Source organism: Molossus molossus, unplaced genomic scaffold (assembly GCF_014108415.1).
Source record: "Molossus molossus isolate mMolMol1 unplaced genomic scaffold, mMolMol1.p scaffold_m16_p_14, whole genome shotgun sequence".
Classification (NCBI taxonomy): Eukaryota; Metazoa; Chordata; class Mammalia; order Chiroptera; family Molossidae; genus Molossus; species Molossus molossus.
Genome location: NW_023425349.1, coordinates 35,021,349 through 35,039,449, shown reverse-complemented (window position 1 = coordinate 35,039,449; position 18,101 = coordinate 35,021,349). Strand labels below are relative to the sequence as shown.

Sequence of the window (18,101 nt, the reverse complement as noted above, 5' to 3'; positions counted from 1 at the left end):
CCCCATCTGTTTCTCTTCCCCATCCTTATCTCTTTCTGTCTTGCCTTTCTCTCTCTCTCCCACTCTGGCCCCCCTGACGAGCCCTACTTCCCCACCCCCCAAACAGCCATCCAGGGCTTGGGCAGCAGCAGGAGAAGAGAGAATGGGCTGGGTGGAGGACAGGAGCCCTAGGGAACTCCTGGCAGCTGTCAACTTCGTGAGGCAGGAACTGCTTGGGTTGGGGGTGGGGGAGTGCTGGGACTAAGGGAGCTCTCTGACCATTCCTCTCCTGCCCCCAGGAGGGGCCTGTCAGAGCCAAAAGCAAACTCCAGCCCTGGCCTCCGCAATCCAGGCGTGATGGACGGAGCCCAGGAGACTAGAGTGGAAGGGCAGGAGGGAGCACCTGTCAAGAGGCAGCACTAGGTGGGGGAAGCCTATGGGACAGAGAAAGTCCCAGACACCCTTCTACAGACACCAGCAGAGAAACAGGCATGAAGAGCCGGGAGATGCAAATCTACTCTCTGCATCCTGCCCCCCAAGTCTGGAAGGACAGATGCTTCCCTGGTCCCAGCCAGATCTGTGGAGTGAGGGTAGGAGGGGAAGAGTGAGGGGGAGGGGTCCAGGTGGGGGGGCTGCGGGATCCCTCGTTAACACTCATTCAAGTCTCCCCTCAGAGAGCTACCCCACTGAGTTGGGAAATTTTCAGAGGCAGTTCCTGTTAACGAGCCAATTAAGTTGGGCCAGTGGCCTCTTAATTAGACTTGTTAACACCACCAGGACAGCAGGGGGTAGGGATCCCCCCTATGTCTCCAGATACCCCCTTCCCTCCATCCAGCCCCCTCCCCATACTGCTTTTCTCTGTGCTGCTGGAACATCTGTCCCTGTTTGCTGTCTCTGTCAGCCTCCCTGTGCTGGGGTCTTTCCCTATCTCCAGGTCTCTCCTCCACTGCTTGTCTCTGTCTTGCCCCTCTCTGAGCCTCCCTGTCCCTGTCGAAGAAGAGGGAAGCAGGAAACCCAGCCAGCCCTGACCATTCGTCTGTGGAGCCTGGGACCAGCCGAACAGAGGATGAACGGGGCGGAAGGGCGGCGGCTGGGGGCCTTGGAGGCCACAGCTGTGAGGCTGGACCAGAGACTAAATGGGGGCCTCCCCCTGACCAGAGGCCCAGTGTCCAAGGCTCAAGCCATAGAGCCCCCCCATTCCACCAGCCCTAGCCATTGAGCCCCCCTCTATCCTCCCTTCCAAAAACCTGGAGCTTCCAGGAAACATGCCAAGCCCCTCTCTCTGCACGCCACCCCCCCAGCAGAGACTCTGCGTCCAGCTGCTTGAGGAGGAGGCTGGAAACTGACCGTTGAGGAGGGGGTGTGGCTATCATGGTCCCAGCGGCAACACATCAACACTGACCAACAGCAACTCAGAACTAACGTGGACCCAGGATGGCCCTTTAATCCTGGGGGGCAGGTACAGCCACAAGATGAAGAAATGGCAACCCAACAGCACAACAAATATAATGGCAGTGAGGTAACACTTCCTCACTGCACCTTGTCCGCCTCACAGAGGACATGGAAACACAACCCAATGACAATGACAAACCAACAATGTAAGGGCAGAGCAGGAATGAAAAAATGACAATACAATGACGGAAGAAAACTACAAGCCACAAGGCAGAGGCAGTGACGTGACATGACAATCACACAGTGTCACACAACTACAATAACACAACAATGGCAATACACACAGCCATGCAACAGCTCCAAAGATGGCAGTGATTTAATCCTTTGTCTCTGGACAGCTCTCCTCCTACCCCATGGGTGTCCCTACTGATATGCTGTCCATTTCAGAAATTAAATCAAGCAGCAGGGGGAGGATGAGGTTCTTGGCCCTGACACGGTGACAAATGCTCCAAAGGAATCAGCTGTGAAAAGGTTGTTAGAAGCCAGGATGAGAGACAGAGACAGGATGAGGTCATGGACACAGAGAACACAGAGGGACAGTGCTGAGGGCTCCCTCACACCTGTGCACACAGGCTCACATGGGGACCACATGCTGGAAACAGTCCCCTCGGGTATCCTAAGCAACTTCACATCACCACACACATAGGACAAGGATAATCACAACAAAGAACAAGCACACACAGGACAATAGTCCACAAGGTCACAGCCACACAGGGACACTGTCCCACTTCAGGGATGGTAGCACCTGATATAAGATCACATGCATGCACAGGAAAGGCACCATTACTCAGAGGCACAGTTATACATGGGAACATGTTCTCATACATGGGGAGATAGTTTAACAGGAGTGCAAACACACAGAGACAGAGAGAAACTATCACACATGGGGTACAGTCTCAACCACAAGAACACAGTCCCACAGAGGGCATGGTCACACACAGACAGATAATATCACACCAGGGCACAGCCCACAAGGATGCAACCACCCAGAGAAACACAAACAGAGACATGGTGTCACTCACACAAGAACACAGCCTAATGCACAAGAACAGTCACACAATCACAGAGATGTGGCCTTGGTTACATGTGGCTCTGCTTTACACACTGGGCAGGGACAAGGCCAATGGTAGAGACCACTGCAGGCCTAGGCAAGCCAGGTCAGCGCAGGAGCCCAGGGCAGGTTAACTGCAGGAGGGAAGTCAACAGGCTGGCCTAGTAGTGGTCCGTTTAGCCCCTGCCTACTGGGGAGCAGCCCTGGAGCAGGCCAGGCTCTCTGGGTCTCAGTGCTGGTCGCACAAGGAAGAGGACACAGTAGCCTCGACCCCCTGCCCTCCTTGAACCCACAGCCTTGAGGGTGGCAGATCTTAGCCATCAGTGTCTGCTCCATGCTTGGGCCTCAGGGCTGCCCCACCTTCTCTGCCTCTACCCAAGTCAGCTGAGGTGGGGACGGGTGATGCAGAATACATCTAAAAGGGGAGCTCCCTACAACTGGAGCCTCATTTGAGGAGTTTTGAGGTCAGCCCTTGTATTGTGGGTTTTTGAAGTGCTGCCTCAAATGCAGTGGAAGGGCTGGTGCTCAAGCTAAGAGGGTGCCTGCTTCCCAGCAAGGGTGCAGCTCCTTGCCCTGTGAGCTGTGGGGAGAACTAGACCCTCATTGGACATTGGTAAGGGGAAGACAGGAGTCTGCCACTGGTACTACCTGAATAATACTTGCCTCCTCCAGCCATTCCATTCCATTCCAGCTGACTGACTGACCAGTCCCCTTCCTTAGTGTGCCAGCCCTCTCCCACTTGTCACCCTGCCTGTTCCCCCATCTTGTTCTCAGTCTACCATCTCTGTCCCCATATTTCCTGTAGGATATGGAGAAGCATTCTTGCCCACTGTCTCTCTCAGTGCCTCCCACTGCATGCCCCCCAAAGCCCTTAGGGGACCCCAATTCACTAGATACTGTACACAGGCCCTGGCCCTAGCCACCCCCAACTCCCATCCCACCTGTCTGTACCCTACATCCATCCTAATGGGAAGAGGGATAGATCATCTCAAGCCAGAGATACCATCAGCCTGAGACCACCCAGGAGGGACTGAAGGACTATGCCTATGAAACAACATCTGTGGGTCATCCTGCATATCAGTGTTATATGACTCATGTCCTTCTGGGTGTTCATGGATGATGATACCAGCATATGCCAGTGTGTGGCTCTCGAGTGAATGCATATAGCTATGCTGAAGAAGGCTTATACTCAGCTCTGGGAGAGGGTCAGCAGGAACCCCCCCGCCCCCCCGCCTCAGCACTCACCCTGAGGACTGTGTCTCTGGGCGTAGACAATAGCAGTAGTGGCAGCAAGCACAGCACAGCAGGCCCATGGGACAGGAACGGCCATCTGTTGGGAGAAACAGGGGTAGCAGGGAAGGGGCAGCATCAGCCCAGGCAGGAACCTTCTAGGGAGCCCCCCTCCCTTCCTCAGGCAAGGCTGGGAAATCCCAGCCCTAGGGCCAGGCACCTTGACCCCAAATGCCCTTCTTAATGGGGCTCAGGATCCTCTTTCAAGCAATAGAAAACAACATTATTGGCATCTGTAAGCAAAAGTTTGCTAAGACGCTAGAAGGCAACCTACAGTGGTTTGTTGCTCGATAAGGCTGCTGCCTGCAGGATGTAGTCAACCGTGGATTAGTTACAGAACACTAGTAATGTTAGGGTCATTTTTCTTTAAAAAATAAATAAATAACTGGCCTGGCTGGTGTTACTCAGTGGTTAGGGTGTCAGCCCTTGCACCAAAGGGTCTTGGGTTCGATTCTTGGTCAGGGCATGTACCTGGGTTGTAGTTTCGATCCCTGGCCCCGGTTGGGGTCATGTGGGAGGCAACCAATTGACGTGTCTCTCTCACATTGATGTTTCTCCTCTTCCCCCTCCCTTCCATTCTCTCTCTAAAAAAAAAAAAAAAAAAAAATCAATGGAAAAAATAAAAATAAAATAACTTTACTGGTGAGGTTGGCTAATTAGCTATAAACATTGCAAAAGGAAAGGATAATGTTTTAACTTAGTTGGAGGTCTATACTTCTTCAAATTGCCTTGAATGGAAGGTCCCTTGCTGTGCCTCTGGGGAGACAGCCCAAATCCTGTATGCTCAGGAGCCCCTCAGATCTGCCCCTCAGTGAGCCTTGCCACTGGGCTTTGGGAACTTCAGAGGAGCAGGGTACCAGAGCAGGGGTCCATTGTGGCCCAGGTCAGATGTGGCTTTTGCTTTAATGTGCACAGATGATCAAGAGAAGAATGAGGGGTTTTCACATGTAGGTCCTTGTCAGGGATCTCAGCCCATCCTTCACCCAGGAGCGTGGGACCTGCAGCTCAGCAGGTATGCATCAGTGTCTACACACATCCATGTGGGTACCTAAAGCACACTCAGAACATGTCCCCCGAACCCAGGAAGAATCCATTTGCCCCCCTTGTTGTCCTGCTTCCTGGAATAGGTCCAGCTGTCCCCCTCCAACCCTACCCCAGCATACACTTATACCTGAGAGCAGGAAAATAACTATTTCCTGCAGAAAAAGCTCCAAATATGATTCTCCCAACCCAGTCTGAGGAGACGGGGGACTGTCAACCAGACAGAAGTAGAGACCCAGAGAGGAATACTGCCAAACACTCAACCAGACACTGTCAAAGGTGTAGCCAGACATACAGCAAAGACACTGGCCAGACACACTGCTCAAAACAGTTAAACAGACCCCCCCCCCCCCGAAAACAGGTCCACACAGTTGGAATTATACTGGGAGACTGTGAGGCAGAATCAGACAAAGCCAGAGAACAGCTTATACACAACCAAAAGACCCGCCAGAAACATTGTAAAAGACTCAGCCAGATGCAAGCCAAGGTAGCACCATAGAAAGCAAGAAGCACAGGCAGAGAAACCATCAGCGACACCGCCAGAGAGCCAGACACTGTCCAAAACCATGCCAGAGAAACTGCCTAACACACAAGCAGAAAAACACCAGAGAAACAGATAGACACAAACAAGCATACACTCAGAAAAACAGCTAGAGAGAACCAGAGACACAGCCAGATGCTCAGTCAGGAAGTATCCACACCACTAAAAACACTGCCAGGGACACTCACATACACAGCCGGACACACTGCCAGACACAGCCAGAGCCACTGTCAGAAATACTGCCAGAGACACTGTAGACGGCTAGAGCAGGAGGAGACAAATGTGGGTGTCAGCCTGAACCAGTGGGTGGGGCTCCTTAATGAGAGAGGGCTCCTGCCTGCCTGTTGCTATACTTGCCCCTCACCAGGTGAGTCCCCCCATCTGCCCTGGTTTTCCTCCAGCCACAGCCATAGGTGCTCTAACTGCCTCTCCCTGGCACAGCATATTTCTGTAGGCCCCACATGGCCTTGGCTATCCCTCCCACGGCAGTGACTCCTTGAGCCTTAGCTACCACGTGGCCTGGCTCCTGACCCTCAGCTACTCCTCAGGGCTAGGGGTTAAGATGGCCAAAGTCACAGTCAGCAAGTAGTGGAGCCAGGAAATGAACCCAGAACTGTCTGATTTTAGAGCTGGTGTTAGAGAAGGAGAGACAAGAGCTGGTTCCCCACCTCCAGCTCATGTAGGTAGTCCTTAGACCCTCCCCCACCATCTCTACCATCTGCTCCTCTTTCTCCTCACAGCCAAGAAGATACTCCACCTCAGTGCCACGCACTGCCCACCACATGGGAGCAGGAACCTTGGCATGGGGAGGCAGCTGGGCTGGCGGAGTAGATGGAGATTAGATCACAGGATAGGAGAAAAGGGACCGGGTGGCCCTCTGCTCCCAGCTCCTTCCTGGTCCCAGTTAGGGGGAGGGGCAGGGGTAAGGAGAGAGCCTGGCATACAAGCAAACACACACACACACACACACACACACACACACACACACCACGGGCCTCCGGGCCTCCACAGGGGGAGGGGTGGCTTCTTCATCAAAGTCGCCTCCATCAGCCCGATGAGTTACTGTAAGGGCCGGGCCCTGGGCCAACGGGGCTGCAGCCATGGGAGATGGGCGGGCGTGCTGAGAGTGAGCACTGCAGAGTGGGGGATGGGGTACCAAGAGAGATACTGCATAGTTGGGGTACACAGAAAAGAGAGAAACCCAGGAAGAGGGGAACACAGAGGTAGGGAGAGAAGGAAAGCCATGAGCCGAGACCCAAAGGGACAAGGAGGGACCAAAATAAGGAGAAATGGAAGAACAGACTCAGGAAGAGAGATGAGGAGCATAGGAAATGGGCAGAGATTCAAGGGCAGAAGGAGACAGACCTAGAGAGAATGACAGACACATTGGCAGGGTCTCTGTGCCCACCCTAGAGCATCTGTCTAAGCCTACCTAGCTCCTCCAGTGTGAGGCATAGTGTCAGTGCAGCAGCCCTGGCCAACACGAGACAAAAGGAGCAGGGCCTTCTTGGGAACTGTAGGGCTTCTCTTTGGGGATCCTGTAGTTAAGACCTCAGGGGATAAGGGTGGACTAAAACCCCACTCCATCTCTGTCCCATATATCCAGAAAGCCCCAGGCCAATTTCACTTCCCCCTTCTCTCAGAGTGCCAGCTGGGCCCATTCCCAGGTAAAGAAGCTGAGGCCAGAGGCATCCAGACTACACCTCCACCCTGCCCTAGCTCACTTCAGGCCACCCATCCCAGGGCAAAGAGCATCTTTCCCAGGAATTTTCCGAGTCCACACCCCCTGGCTCTGGGATAAATCTGGAGAATAAATCCCATACAGTCTCAGATAAGGGCCTGCAAACTGACCCAGGTTCCCTGTAGACCCCTCCAGGGGCCAGCCTGGCCTCCAGCTCCAACCCCAGAATGAGGAGGAAACAGAAACCACCCCAGTAACAAGGAGCCCAGTGCCCAGCAGCCAAACCCCTTGTCAGCACAAGTAGCCCAGCACTTCTCCTGGTAGAGAACCCCAGAGTGTCACTGTTATACACACACACAGGTGACACATCAAGACACTAATCCTGGGCCCCCAACTTACTGTTACTGTCCCACTGTGACACATTATTACATATTGATAACACCCAGTATAAATAACCCAGTTGTACAGTTGACACCGACACATGGGTGTTAATAGTCACTACACTGACAATGATGCAGTGAGTGATAGTCACATTCAATGGCACCAACAAACAGAGCAATGATACCTGCTGACATTGACACAGTCACAGTCTCAGTAACCTCAAAATAAAAAATGCAATGAGACTGACAGTCACATAGAGTAACAATGATGGTGACATCCATAGTGCCACAGGGATGTTAATAAAACCCAGTAATAGTCTACAGTAATACTGGCACCATAGAGGCTGACAGTCACCAGCAGTAACAATGACAGATACAAGTGACAGGCTCCAGATCAGGAACCTCAGTTACCTAGGGTATGAGTCTGGCTTAGGATCCAGGGCCCTAGATCTCTCTTGCCAGCTCCAGCAAGGTCCTAGTTGCCCTGCACCCCTCACCCTCAGCCCCTACCCAGCTGAAGGCAGAACTTGAGGAAGGAGGAGTGTGAGTTCTGGAAAGCAGAAGCAGACAGTTCAGGTTATACAAGCCCAACATGGGGTGTTCTGAGTGTCACTGACCGTAGCCCAGGTCTAACTGTGTATGTGTTGATGCACCACAAACTGTGTTCAGAGCTTCAGGGTGTTGGTTGGTGTGGGTGTACTAATAGTCAAATAGGCTCAACCTGGCCTAGACAATGAATGAGCAGGGAGGCCCCATGCAGTACCTCCAAGAAACTGAGATCCAACAAAGTTAACTGACCTGGACTCCCCCATGGCCCAGGGCTGGATGAGGTCAGAAACATTCATCTGATAGAGGACAAATGGCCCATGGCAGGGCAAAGGTGACATCTCAACAGCTTCCAGGACCCCTTTGCAACCCCAGATCCCAGAATCCCTCTGTGTGAAGGGAAAGGCACTCTGTCCTGGGGCCTCTCCCCACAATAGCCCTAGGGGGCTGGTTCTCAATGAGGCAAGAACTCAGGACAGGACACAGCATGAACTGATTCAAAGGCCAGAGGAACTCTAGAGGCCTCTGACCTAAAGAGGAATTAGAGTGGAGTGAGGAAGAGAGACACTTACACTTGGAGATGGAGAGAAAATGAGAGACAGAGCAGGGGCAGAGACCGGTACAAGAATGTGGTAGGCAGGGAGGAACAGTATTGTCTGAGGGGGAGCCTGAGGGAGACAGTCCTGGCTGGCGGGAAGCTCCAGGAGAGGGAGGAGGGGCTGAGGCCAGGAGGCCCCCAGATCCCACCAGGCCTAGGCAGCCTGGACAGCGTGGGCGGTGGGGGTGGGGGCAGAGGCCTGAGCTGTCCAGAGGCTGGGGGGGTGGGGTGGCAGGCTATGGAGGGAGGCCTGGTCCCTGGCAGCTGGCCCGCAGGCCCCCCACCAGGGAGGGGGTGGAACAGGTCAGGGGCCAGCTCCTGGGCTGGGGCAGCTGGCCATGGGGTAGGCTCCCACTCCCTGTGGTGTCTCTCCCTCCTGTCTGAGTCTCTTGTCTCTGGCTCTTTCTCCTTTCTCTCTGGATCCAGACCTGGCCTTCCTCTCAGCTCTCCATGCCCCCCCCCCCCAAGGAGCATAGGACTCGGAAGCCATGCCTGGGTTCAGGATTCAAGCCTTATCTCTTCCTGGACTACCACAACCCCACACACTCCAGGGGCAAACTCCAGTGCTCAAGGGAAAGCATCCCACCCAAACATAGGTCCCCTCTTTCCCCCTAGAACAGGGCAGGAGAAGCTGAGCACCAGTGGGAGGGGGGGCCAGGGGCCAGGAGGAAGGCAGGGGGAGCGATCCCCCAGCTCCAGCCCTTGGCTGAGGTTGTGGAAAAGGAGGCAGCCCAATGTGAGTGAGTTGAGGGGGGGGTATCCGCACCTGCTGTTGTGACCTCTGCAGCCGGAGATGGGGGCCTGGGGGGGGACAAGAGTCTGATGGATTTTGGCAGCAGCCTGGACTCTGAGTGCTCAATCCCCCCACCCGCAGCCTCTTGCACCATAGGGACCCTAAGATCAGCATGTGCGTGCCCTGTTGCACGTGTGTGTTGGTGTGTTGTGGAGGAAACCTGGGGCCTTCCCATGATGAGCCTAGATGGGCAGCTGGGAGGTGTCCTGAGGAGGTGGGAATCTGAATCCCACCAGCCCATGCCCACATGTGGAACTCCACTCCAGATGGGGGCTGCCTGGTGACCTGGGCATGGGCTTATATATACACATATATGTAGGTCTGTGTTTAAGTAGCCCTCTAGATACAGTACAAAGGTCTAGGCTTTCTCCCTCAAAAGTCAACTGGTCCAGCTCCCTGCCTCTCAAATGGGGATCAGGAAGGGACAGATAAGTTCCTATCCTCCCACTGGGCACACAGGCTCTGGACAGCTTCACAGAACCTGAGGCACAAGCAGCAAATCCTCTATGCCTTAACCCCAGTCCAGAGTCCCCTCTGGCTTCTAGAAGAATGAGGAGGACCCCTCTAACTAGAAAAGGCCCACATACCAGTCAGGTTAATTCTGTGGAGAGTAGGGGCTGCTCCTCTTGGAGAGACAGGATGCTGTAGCAGGAGGTTAGACAGCTGGAAGAACTTCATGAAAGGTGGGGGATGGGCAGAGCAATGGGGTTGAATAAGACTTCTCTTAGCTGATGGGGAGAGGACTCAAAGCAGATGAGGCAAGGGCAGAATGGAGGCAGTAGGGCCTTCTATGGAGATAGAAGAATGGACACAATAGCTTTCCAGAGTTGGGGGCTGGGACAAAGATCTATTTGCCTCAGCATCTCTCACTGCACCCCACCACTGGCCCCATCACTGTTATGGTGCAGAAATACATTCAAATACATACACAGAAGCCTGTGCTTATAAGCTTGTATACATGTGTACACACACACACAAGAGGGCTGGAGAAGCAGTGCATGTGAAGCATTGGTTTGTAACAAAAAGAACCAAAGATGATCTTTCTGACAGAACTAGAGTTGATGTGGTGGTGCGGGGGAGGCAGAAACTTTGACTGTCTTCGTGTAATAATGTCCTGTTCTCCCTACCTCCCAGCCCCCTAACATGCATGTACACTGCACATGCTCTGAGGAAGCTTCTGGTCTGCTGGGCAAAAGCAAGCCATCCTTCCTCCCCCTTTCTCCCCTCCTCACAGTGGGGAAGCCAGAGCAATCTGTTCCTGATGGGTAAACACAGGCATGAGTACGCACACACACATGCTCACACACACACCAGCAATTCAGGGTCAAACAGCACCTAATATTCACTTCACCCTGAGTCCCAGCACACACTTGGGCTCTCATGACCACCTGGGAGAACTCCCCAAAGTCCCCACCTCCACATACACACAGCCAGAGCTTTAAAGACACACCCAAAAGTGTCTTGCAGACACTGGCACTCAGAGTCTAGCATCATGGCCATACATTACAGCCTCCCACATGGACACCCACTGCCACAGCCTCGCACACGCTGGGGTGCATGCACACACACATTAGTCACACACACAAACTCACACGCGCTTACTCAGAACAGTGATGGTCTCACATATGGATACCATCACACACTCAGAACAGTCTATCTTCCACACAGATACCATCACACCTCCAGAAACTTAGAGCCCCCCACTCACCCTCAGCCTCTCACACCCCTATATCCAGCAGGGGGAAATACACAAATAACACACTCAGAATAGTGACTCTATTCTGGGACCTCAGGTTGCCCAGGTGGTTCTTGGGGGTGAGAGGGTAAAACTCAGGGTAGCCCATGGCAGGAAGGAAGAATTTTGTTGGTCCCTAAAAAGTGAGGCAATAGATGATTATTCCTTAGGCCAGTGATTTTCAACCTTTTTTATCTCATGGCACACATAAACCAATTACTAAAATTCTGCAGCACACACAAAATTATGTTTTTACTGATTTGACAAAAAAAATAGGTATAATTTTGATTCATTCATACTGGATGGCTATTGTTCTGTTGGCTGTTGTCATTTTTTAATTTGACAGTCTAAGGGAAAAGAGGTCAGTGCCCCTGACTAAATAGTCAGGTATTGCATGTTTTTAAAATATGTATCACAGTGGTCAAAAACTGCTGCCTAGGCAGCTATTTCCTTCCCTAAGCCCATTTTCACCAGCACTGGGAATGAGGGGACCTCTACGCCAGAGAGGAGGGATGAAGAAGCCCCTGGGAGAAGAGATGGTGGCACTGGTAGGAGCAGGAACCAGAAATCGCAGAAACCAGCTTACTCCCCAAGCCCCTCCTATCTCCCCTTCCCACCCCCTCTTCTCTAGGTTAAGGATCAGCAGCAGCTCTCAGCCTAGCTATCTGTTGTGTGATCCCAGGCTTCTTCAAATAGATCTCAGAGGGGAGGGAATGGGGTGGGGGGGACTGGAAGAGATTAACCAAAGAACATATATGCATATATACATAGTCCATGGACACAGACAATAATGTGGTGAAGGACTAGGCGGAGCTTGGTGGAGGGGGACAAAGGGGGGAAAGGGGAATATCTGTAATAGTGTCAACAATTTTTCTTAAACAAAAGCTCTATGCCCATAACTGTCTATAGGGCACCAATGTCAGGCCTGGCTACAGGAGGGGGAAGGAAGGAGAAAGAGATGGGGCCTCAACCTCAGTCCACAGCCAAAGCACTGTTATCACTGACAGGCCCAGAGAGAGACAGGGATAGCATTGGCCAAGCTGGTATTCCCCCTAAGTAACTACTAAGGACAAGAATCCTAAAGTGTTGTTGGACCCCACCCACCCCCTTCCCATCACAAGAAAGGACACCATGTGGCTGTCCAGGCAGAATGGAATCTAGGCTGTGCTGGCCAGGCCCCAACCAGGGAACAATTGGAAATGCTGTTGACATCCTCACCACTTGCCACTCCAGGGGTAGCTTGGACCCTGATTCCCCATCCTAAAGGGAGCCTGATAGGGCTCCACAGAAGCCAGGCAAGGGAGCAAACACCAGGCAGCAGGACCTAAGGAAAACAGGCAGGGCAATCCTATAAAGCCAGGTGATACAGACCTGTGGAAAGCAGGCAGTGGAAACAAAAGAAACCAGGCAGCAGGGTCTAGGGAAACCAGGTGACAGAGCCCCAAAGAACATAGGTTGTGGGGGCTAAATTAAACCAGGCAGTGGGGACTAAAGTTAGCTAAGAGGTAGGAACAAATGAAGCCAGGCAAGAGGCCCATAGGACGTGAGAAAAGAAAGATATCAGGAGCTCATTCCCTCTGTCTAGGTGTCACCCCCACACCCTGGGCCTCTCTCAGTAGCCCCCTTCCCACCCAGGTGGTGGTTCCCTCCCCCAGGCCAATGGACACCGTCAGAGCCCCCTCCTCTCTCAGAGGCCTGGTCCGGCTGCAGCCAGTGGGCCCCCGGCCCCGTCCCTGAGACCTCAGGAAGTCCTGGTCCCTCCCATCGGCTGCAGAGGCGGGGGTGCTGGGGGGAGAAAGAGAAGAGAAGAGAAGAGACAGCTTGGCAGGGGGAGCGCGGGGAGCAGCGCGGGGGGCGGAGGCCGAGAAAGGAGCGGGAAGCGCCGAGGCGGGCTGGCTGGCGAGCGCGGGCGGGGGCGTCTAGGCGGCGGCAGCTGAGGTGACAAGTTCTGCGGCCCTGTGGCCGCGCGGCCACTGACCTGTGTCCCCACGCAGGCGCCCCGTCGGTGCCTCTGGCGCTCTGTGGGTCCGCCCGGCCGCCCGTGGGCATCGGGCCCCCCCGGGCTCGGGGCTGGGGCCCGAGCGGCCCAGGCCGGCCCGGGAGGCAGAAGCCGACCCCCCTCCCGAGAGCCCTGGAGGGCGGGCGAGGGGCCGCGCGGAGCTGCGAGCGAGCGAGCGAGGCGGCAAGCGGGCCGGGAGGAGGGGAGGAAGGAGCGCGCCGCGAGCGAACAGGCGAGCGAGCCCAGCGAGCGCAGAGCGAGTGAGGGACGGCAGGCAGTGAGGTCATCCTTTGAATCTAATTGTCTGAGTCAGGAGGAGATGTGGCACTTGATGCAGCGAGAGGGGAGGAGGAGGGGACCCTCCAGGCTCCGGGCCGGGGCTCGTCAAACCCAGGGGCAGCCGGGACCTCCGGGACCCCGCCCAAGGCAAAGTTGCCTCAGGCCAACTTGGACAGACCTCTGCCTGTCTCAGGACTGACCTCTGCTGCCAGGGGGAATCAGTAATCCTTGAGATGTGGGACCCAGTCCTTCCTACTCTCTGTGGGTGATGGAGACCCCCTCCCAGGCCCAGGTCACCTCCCTGCATTCCTGAGGGTAACAGGAGACCCCCAAACCACTTCAGCTGGTATTCCTGCCCTCTCAGGTTTATAAACGGGGAACTGCAACCAGCAGTTCCAAGTTACCTTCATGCATTTAGGAGCATGGAATCTCCAATTCTATTTCCCAAGTTACTTTTCACACTGGAAATTCGGGGGAATCTGATCATTGAACCCCAGCTCACCTCTGAAAATGATAGTGCAGTGTCGCCCAGTCCTCCCGTTACTGCAATTGGGGGGGCATGAGGACCCCCACCTGACTCCGAAGTCTCCCTATTCTGTATGCCCAACCTTTCAGGCAGGGCAGGAGCCCAGCCAGACACGCAGGGTCCCCAGGAGCTGCCCAGAGAACCAAGCTGCTCATGGGGGTGGGGCTAGACAGCAGCTGGCCCCTGGGCCTGTCAGGTGTGCACACCCAGGCGTGCAGACATGAGCACATGCACACATGTGCACATACACACAGAGGGGGCTACCAAGCAGCTGGGGATGCTCACACCAAGGGCCACACACCCCTCCCCTTGGCCCCATGGGGGAGGGGTGATAAATATTTCAGGGGCTTTTAGCTCTGAAGGGGCTGAAGCTGGGGGAGGGAGGGGGATCCACGATGCCTGATTAATGGGGTTACCGGCTAGGATCAATCCATCCGCCCGCTGCTCCCTCCTCTCTCCTCCTCCCTCCCTCTGCCTAATGCTCTTTATCAGGAGACGCTTTTCTGACTTGGCAGCGTCGGGTGTTTTAAATAGACCCATTTAGAGCAGGGGTTGGGGGAGAAAGGAAAGGGGGGAAGGGAGACAGAGATTGAGACAGGCTGGGAGACAGAGACAAATCAGGAGAGAGACAAGCTCCAAAAGAGAGACTAGGAGAAAGACAGAAAGAGATGCAGAAACATGGAGATAAGAGACTGAGGATTAGACTCCCACAGAGGCTGAAACTGGGGGAGAGGGGGTGATGGGAGGCCAAAGGAAAGCCAAGGGGCCCAGGAGCAAAACTGAAAAAAATAGAGACAGAGACACAGAAAGCAGAAAGGAGCCACTGGCAGTAGGGGAGACCCAGAGAGAGGCTCTCGGCAAGGGTTGAGTGCTAGCCTGGGAGACAGCAGATATCTTTTATTTCCAAAAACAGTTTTTCATCCACTTTGTTAAATTAAAAAGCTGTTTTTAAAGTGGAGCTGGAGGTGCTGCTGGGGGAGGGTGGACAGAACTGCCAAGTCCTCCTTCCAGCCTCCTCAGCCTTCACAGAAGCTACCTCAGCCTTACCCCACCCCCCAGGGTGTTCTCCAGCTCCCCTGCTCTTTTCGATCTGCTGGGATCCCTGGGGACAGGGTCAGGGTATCTGAGCTACTGTTCATTGGCAGGAAGTCCTTTCTGCTGTCTGGCTTCAGTCCCTCTTGCTGCAGGGAGCCCATTCTCTTGCCTGACCACTACCCTGCTCATCTCCAGCTCCTGTTCCAGCTCGCCAAGGTGTTCCCAATTTAAGGGGAGGATTATGTGCCCTCACAGCTCAGTAGCTCACTTTCCCAACAAGCCATCAGACTCCTCCCAGGTGTGTCCCCTGTAAACATTTATCATCTATTAATAAATCTGAACTTCTATCAGATACCTCACTCCACGTCCTTTGGTCCTCTGGGAACAGTGAAGATGGAAGCTTAACTCTCTACAGCCCTCTGGAGCCTCCCTTCCTCTTCTTCAAAACCCCAGCTTCATTTTAAGTCTCTTTAATGGCCATGTGTCAACCTGGGATACCCCATCCCACTGTGAACAACACCCGAGTCCTAGTTCTGAAGGGTCTGTCCTCACCACTCCCGGGCCAGGAAAATGGCCAGTCTGTTTGGGAGCTAAGATGAAAAACCTGGCTAGCCTTTGTGGGCCTCTGGCAGGTTTTGGACAATAGGCCCTTCCGTTCCGCTCCAGCGCTTCAATTCCTTGGACAACCCCAACCCTGAGCTGCCAATCCAGGGGCTGAATGAAAGGCAGGAAGAGTCAGGCCCAGCCCTAGGGCTGGCCCCAGAAGATTTTGGACTTTCTGACCCCCCATCCCGTCTCCTCCAAACCCAGCTGCTTCCCTAGTCAAGCCAGAGAGATGCTTTGGGGGCAGAGAGGGAGCCTGACAATGAGAGAGAAACATATTCCCACATCTGGGATTCAGTCCCTTCATGCAGAATTCCAGTTTTCTAACCTGATTGTAACTGGGTAAGTCTCTTCCCCTTTACAGACCTGGTAGGAGAGCATGGAAGGCCTCAGGAGGAAGACAGGGGAAAAGAAGAAAGGGACCTCTGGCCCTCCTTCACTCACATCCCCAGACCTACAGCTCCACCCACCGTATCTGCTTGATGCCCTGAGACTGACCTGCCTTGCCTGGGTTCCCAGCACATACCTCTTTACCACTGGCCACACACCGAGCACATCAATGTCCTCCTCCTCCAGACCAAACTCTTCCTGAGACTTCCAAAACCAAGGGGGCGGATGATGTGACAAGACTGAATTCTAGAAGGGCAAAGGGCACAAATCAGAGGTCGCAGAGGAGCCACAGGCCTTAGTCCAACTCATAGCTTGTTCTATACTGACAACCCCACTGTAAGGAAGGGAGACTGAGGCAGGCAGCAGAGAAGCATCGAGAAGAAAAGTTGGGAGTAGTCCAAACTCCATCTGGCACCCCCTGCTGACTTCAGGTTCTGAACCACACGGACAAAGGGAAGCCAGAAGCCAGTGGCTGACACCACATATGATACATACTCATACTCACCCACGGACAATCCAAAATCTCTACACAACCAGTTCACAGACACAACTACCTCCATATCATACACATTCTCACATGCATACTCACACAGAGACACGTGGCCACTGGCAGGGCATAAACATTACCATCCTCTTCCTCTGCCTCGTCACCACTCTAACTTATTGAGCATCTGTTATGTTCCAAGAATTGTATTAGGCAATTTATATGCATTATCTCATTTCATTTTCTTGACTTCTCCATGAAGTAGATTCTAGTACTATTCACATTTGACAGATAAAAAAACTGATATTCAGGGAGGTTAAGTAACTTGCCCAAGACCACATAGCTGATTAATTCCAGAGCACAGATTTGACTCTTAGTTCCAAAGCCTTTCTGCAATACCAGTTTGCTTCTGCAGATCTCTCTTACCTGCACAGTGCCTTTTCCAATAATAATGATATAGTAACAGCTAACACTTGTTCAGGATTCTTGATGAGCCAGGCACCAGGATAAGTAGTTAACATATATTTTTGTACTGAATCATCAGAACCACCTTTGCAGGTAATCCTGTATACATTTCACAGATTAGGTAGCTGAGGCTCAGAGAACAAAAGCACCTTGCTCAAATCACACACTCATAGTTGGTAAGGGAACTGGCGTTATACTCAGGACTATCTTTTTTTTTTTTTTTTTTGCTCAGATAGAGTGGCAGGGGGAGAGAGAGAGAGAGAGAGAGAGAGAAACATCGACGTGAAAGGGACACATCGAGTGGCTGCCTCTATAGGCTCACTTAGCAGAGCCCTCACTTTCTATAAGACCCCAGGAGATCCTCAGGGTCCGAATGCTCCTCTTCCCCAAAAACTTGTCCCAAAGGCATGATCAGGTGCCTAAACACATACTCATGAGAAAGGGGCTCCATGTCATCCAACTCTGCCCAGATATGCAGAGAAACCACCAACTAGGGAGAGATGGCCAGAAACTAAAACAAGGTGTTAGAGACAGGCTGGCTAGTGGTAACAGATACAGACATACCAAGAGATAGGCCCAAAGAGAGGGAGGAAAAGAGGGAGACAGAGACACAGAGACACACATTCAGGGCAAAGAATGACAGAGACCATTGGAAAAAAGACAACAGAGAGAAAGCAGGGTATAGGAGAACATGAAAAAACACACAGATGCACACCAACAGACACAGAGACACATATAGAGCCATCCGACCTTCACAAGAAAAAAACTGAAAGCAAACAAGGCTCAGGTTGTGTGTTGGGGTGGGGTGGGGGGGCATGCAGAGTCTGTATCACTACACAGATTACACCAGCTGCTTCCAGCAATTTCATCTGATTAATAATAAATGCCCCATAATTACAGCTGCTCCCCCAGCCCTTCTTCCTGTTTTTTGTCAGCTGCCGCCAGGCCAGCCCCCTATGGACCCCATGGCCCCCTCCATCCTCACCTGCTGCCTTCTAGGAGGCCAAGACGGCATGAGCTGATAGAGGAGGCAAGACTCCCAATCTGAGGGGGAATACCCATCTCTCAATCTTAGATTAATGCCTTCTGCCTCCAAGCAAAAGGTCATCTCCCTTAGGCCTCACTCAGAACTCTCTCTCTCTGGCCTCTACATAACTTGTGACCCTTTAATACAATCCAGTCTAGGGGCCCCAGTCTGGGATGCAGAGAGATGAACTCTGAACTTCCCTTGCC

At 53.3% G+C, this 18,101-nt stretch overlaps 1 protein-coding gene across 3 annotated transcripts in view; it reads right to left on the bottom strand.

The window, feature by feature from the left end:
- CNTFR (ciliary neurotrophic factor receptor) overlaps nt 1–18,101 on the bottom strand; it is a 40,628-nt gene that overhangs the window by 14,536 nt on the left and 7,991 nt on the right. For 2 of the 3 annotated variants that reach the window (XM_036261212.1, XM_036261214.1), the window contains exons 2-3: nt 16,056–16,165; nt 3,728–3,812 (exon numbers count right to left, since the gene is read on the bottom strand). In XM_036261212.1, the coding sequence (XP_036117105.1) occupies nt 3,728–3,812 (85 nt within the window). In that variant the 5' untranslated portion in view covers nt 16,056–16,165. The remainder of the gene's footprint in view (nt 1–3,727; nt 3,813–16,055; nt 16,166–18,101) is intronic. The other variant, XM_036261213.1, reaches the window with a different exon arrangement.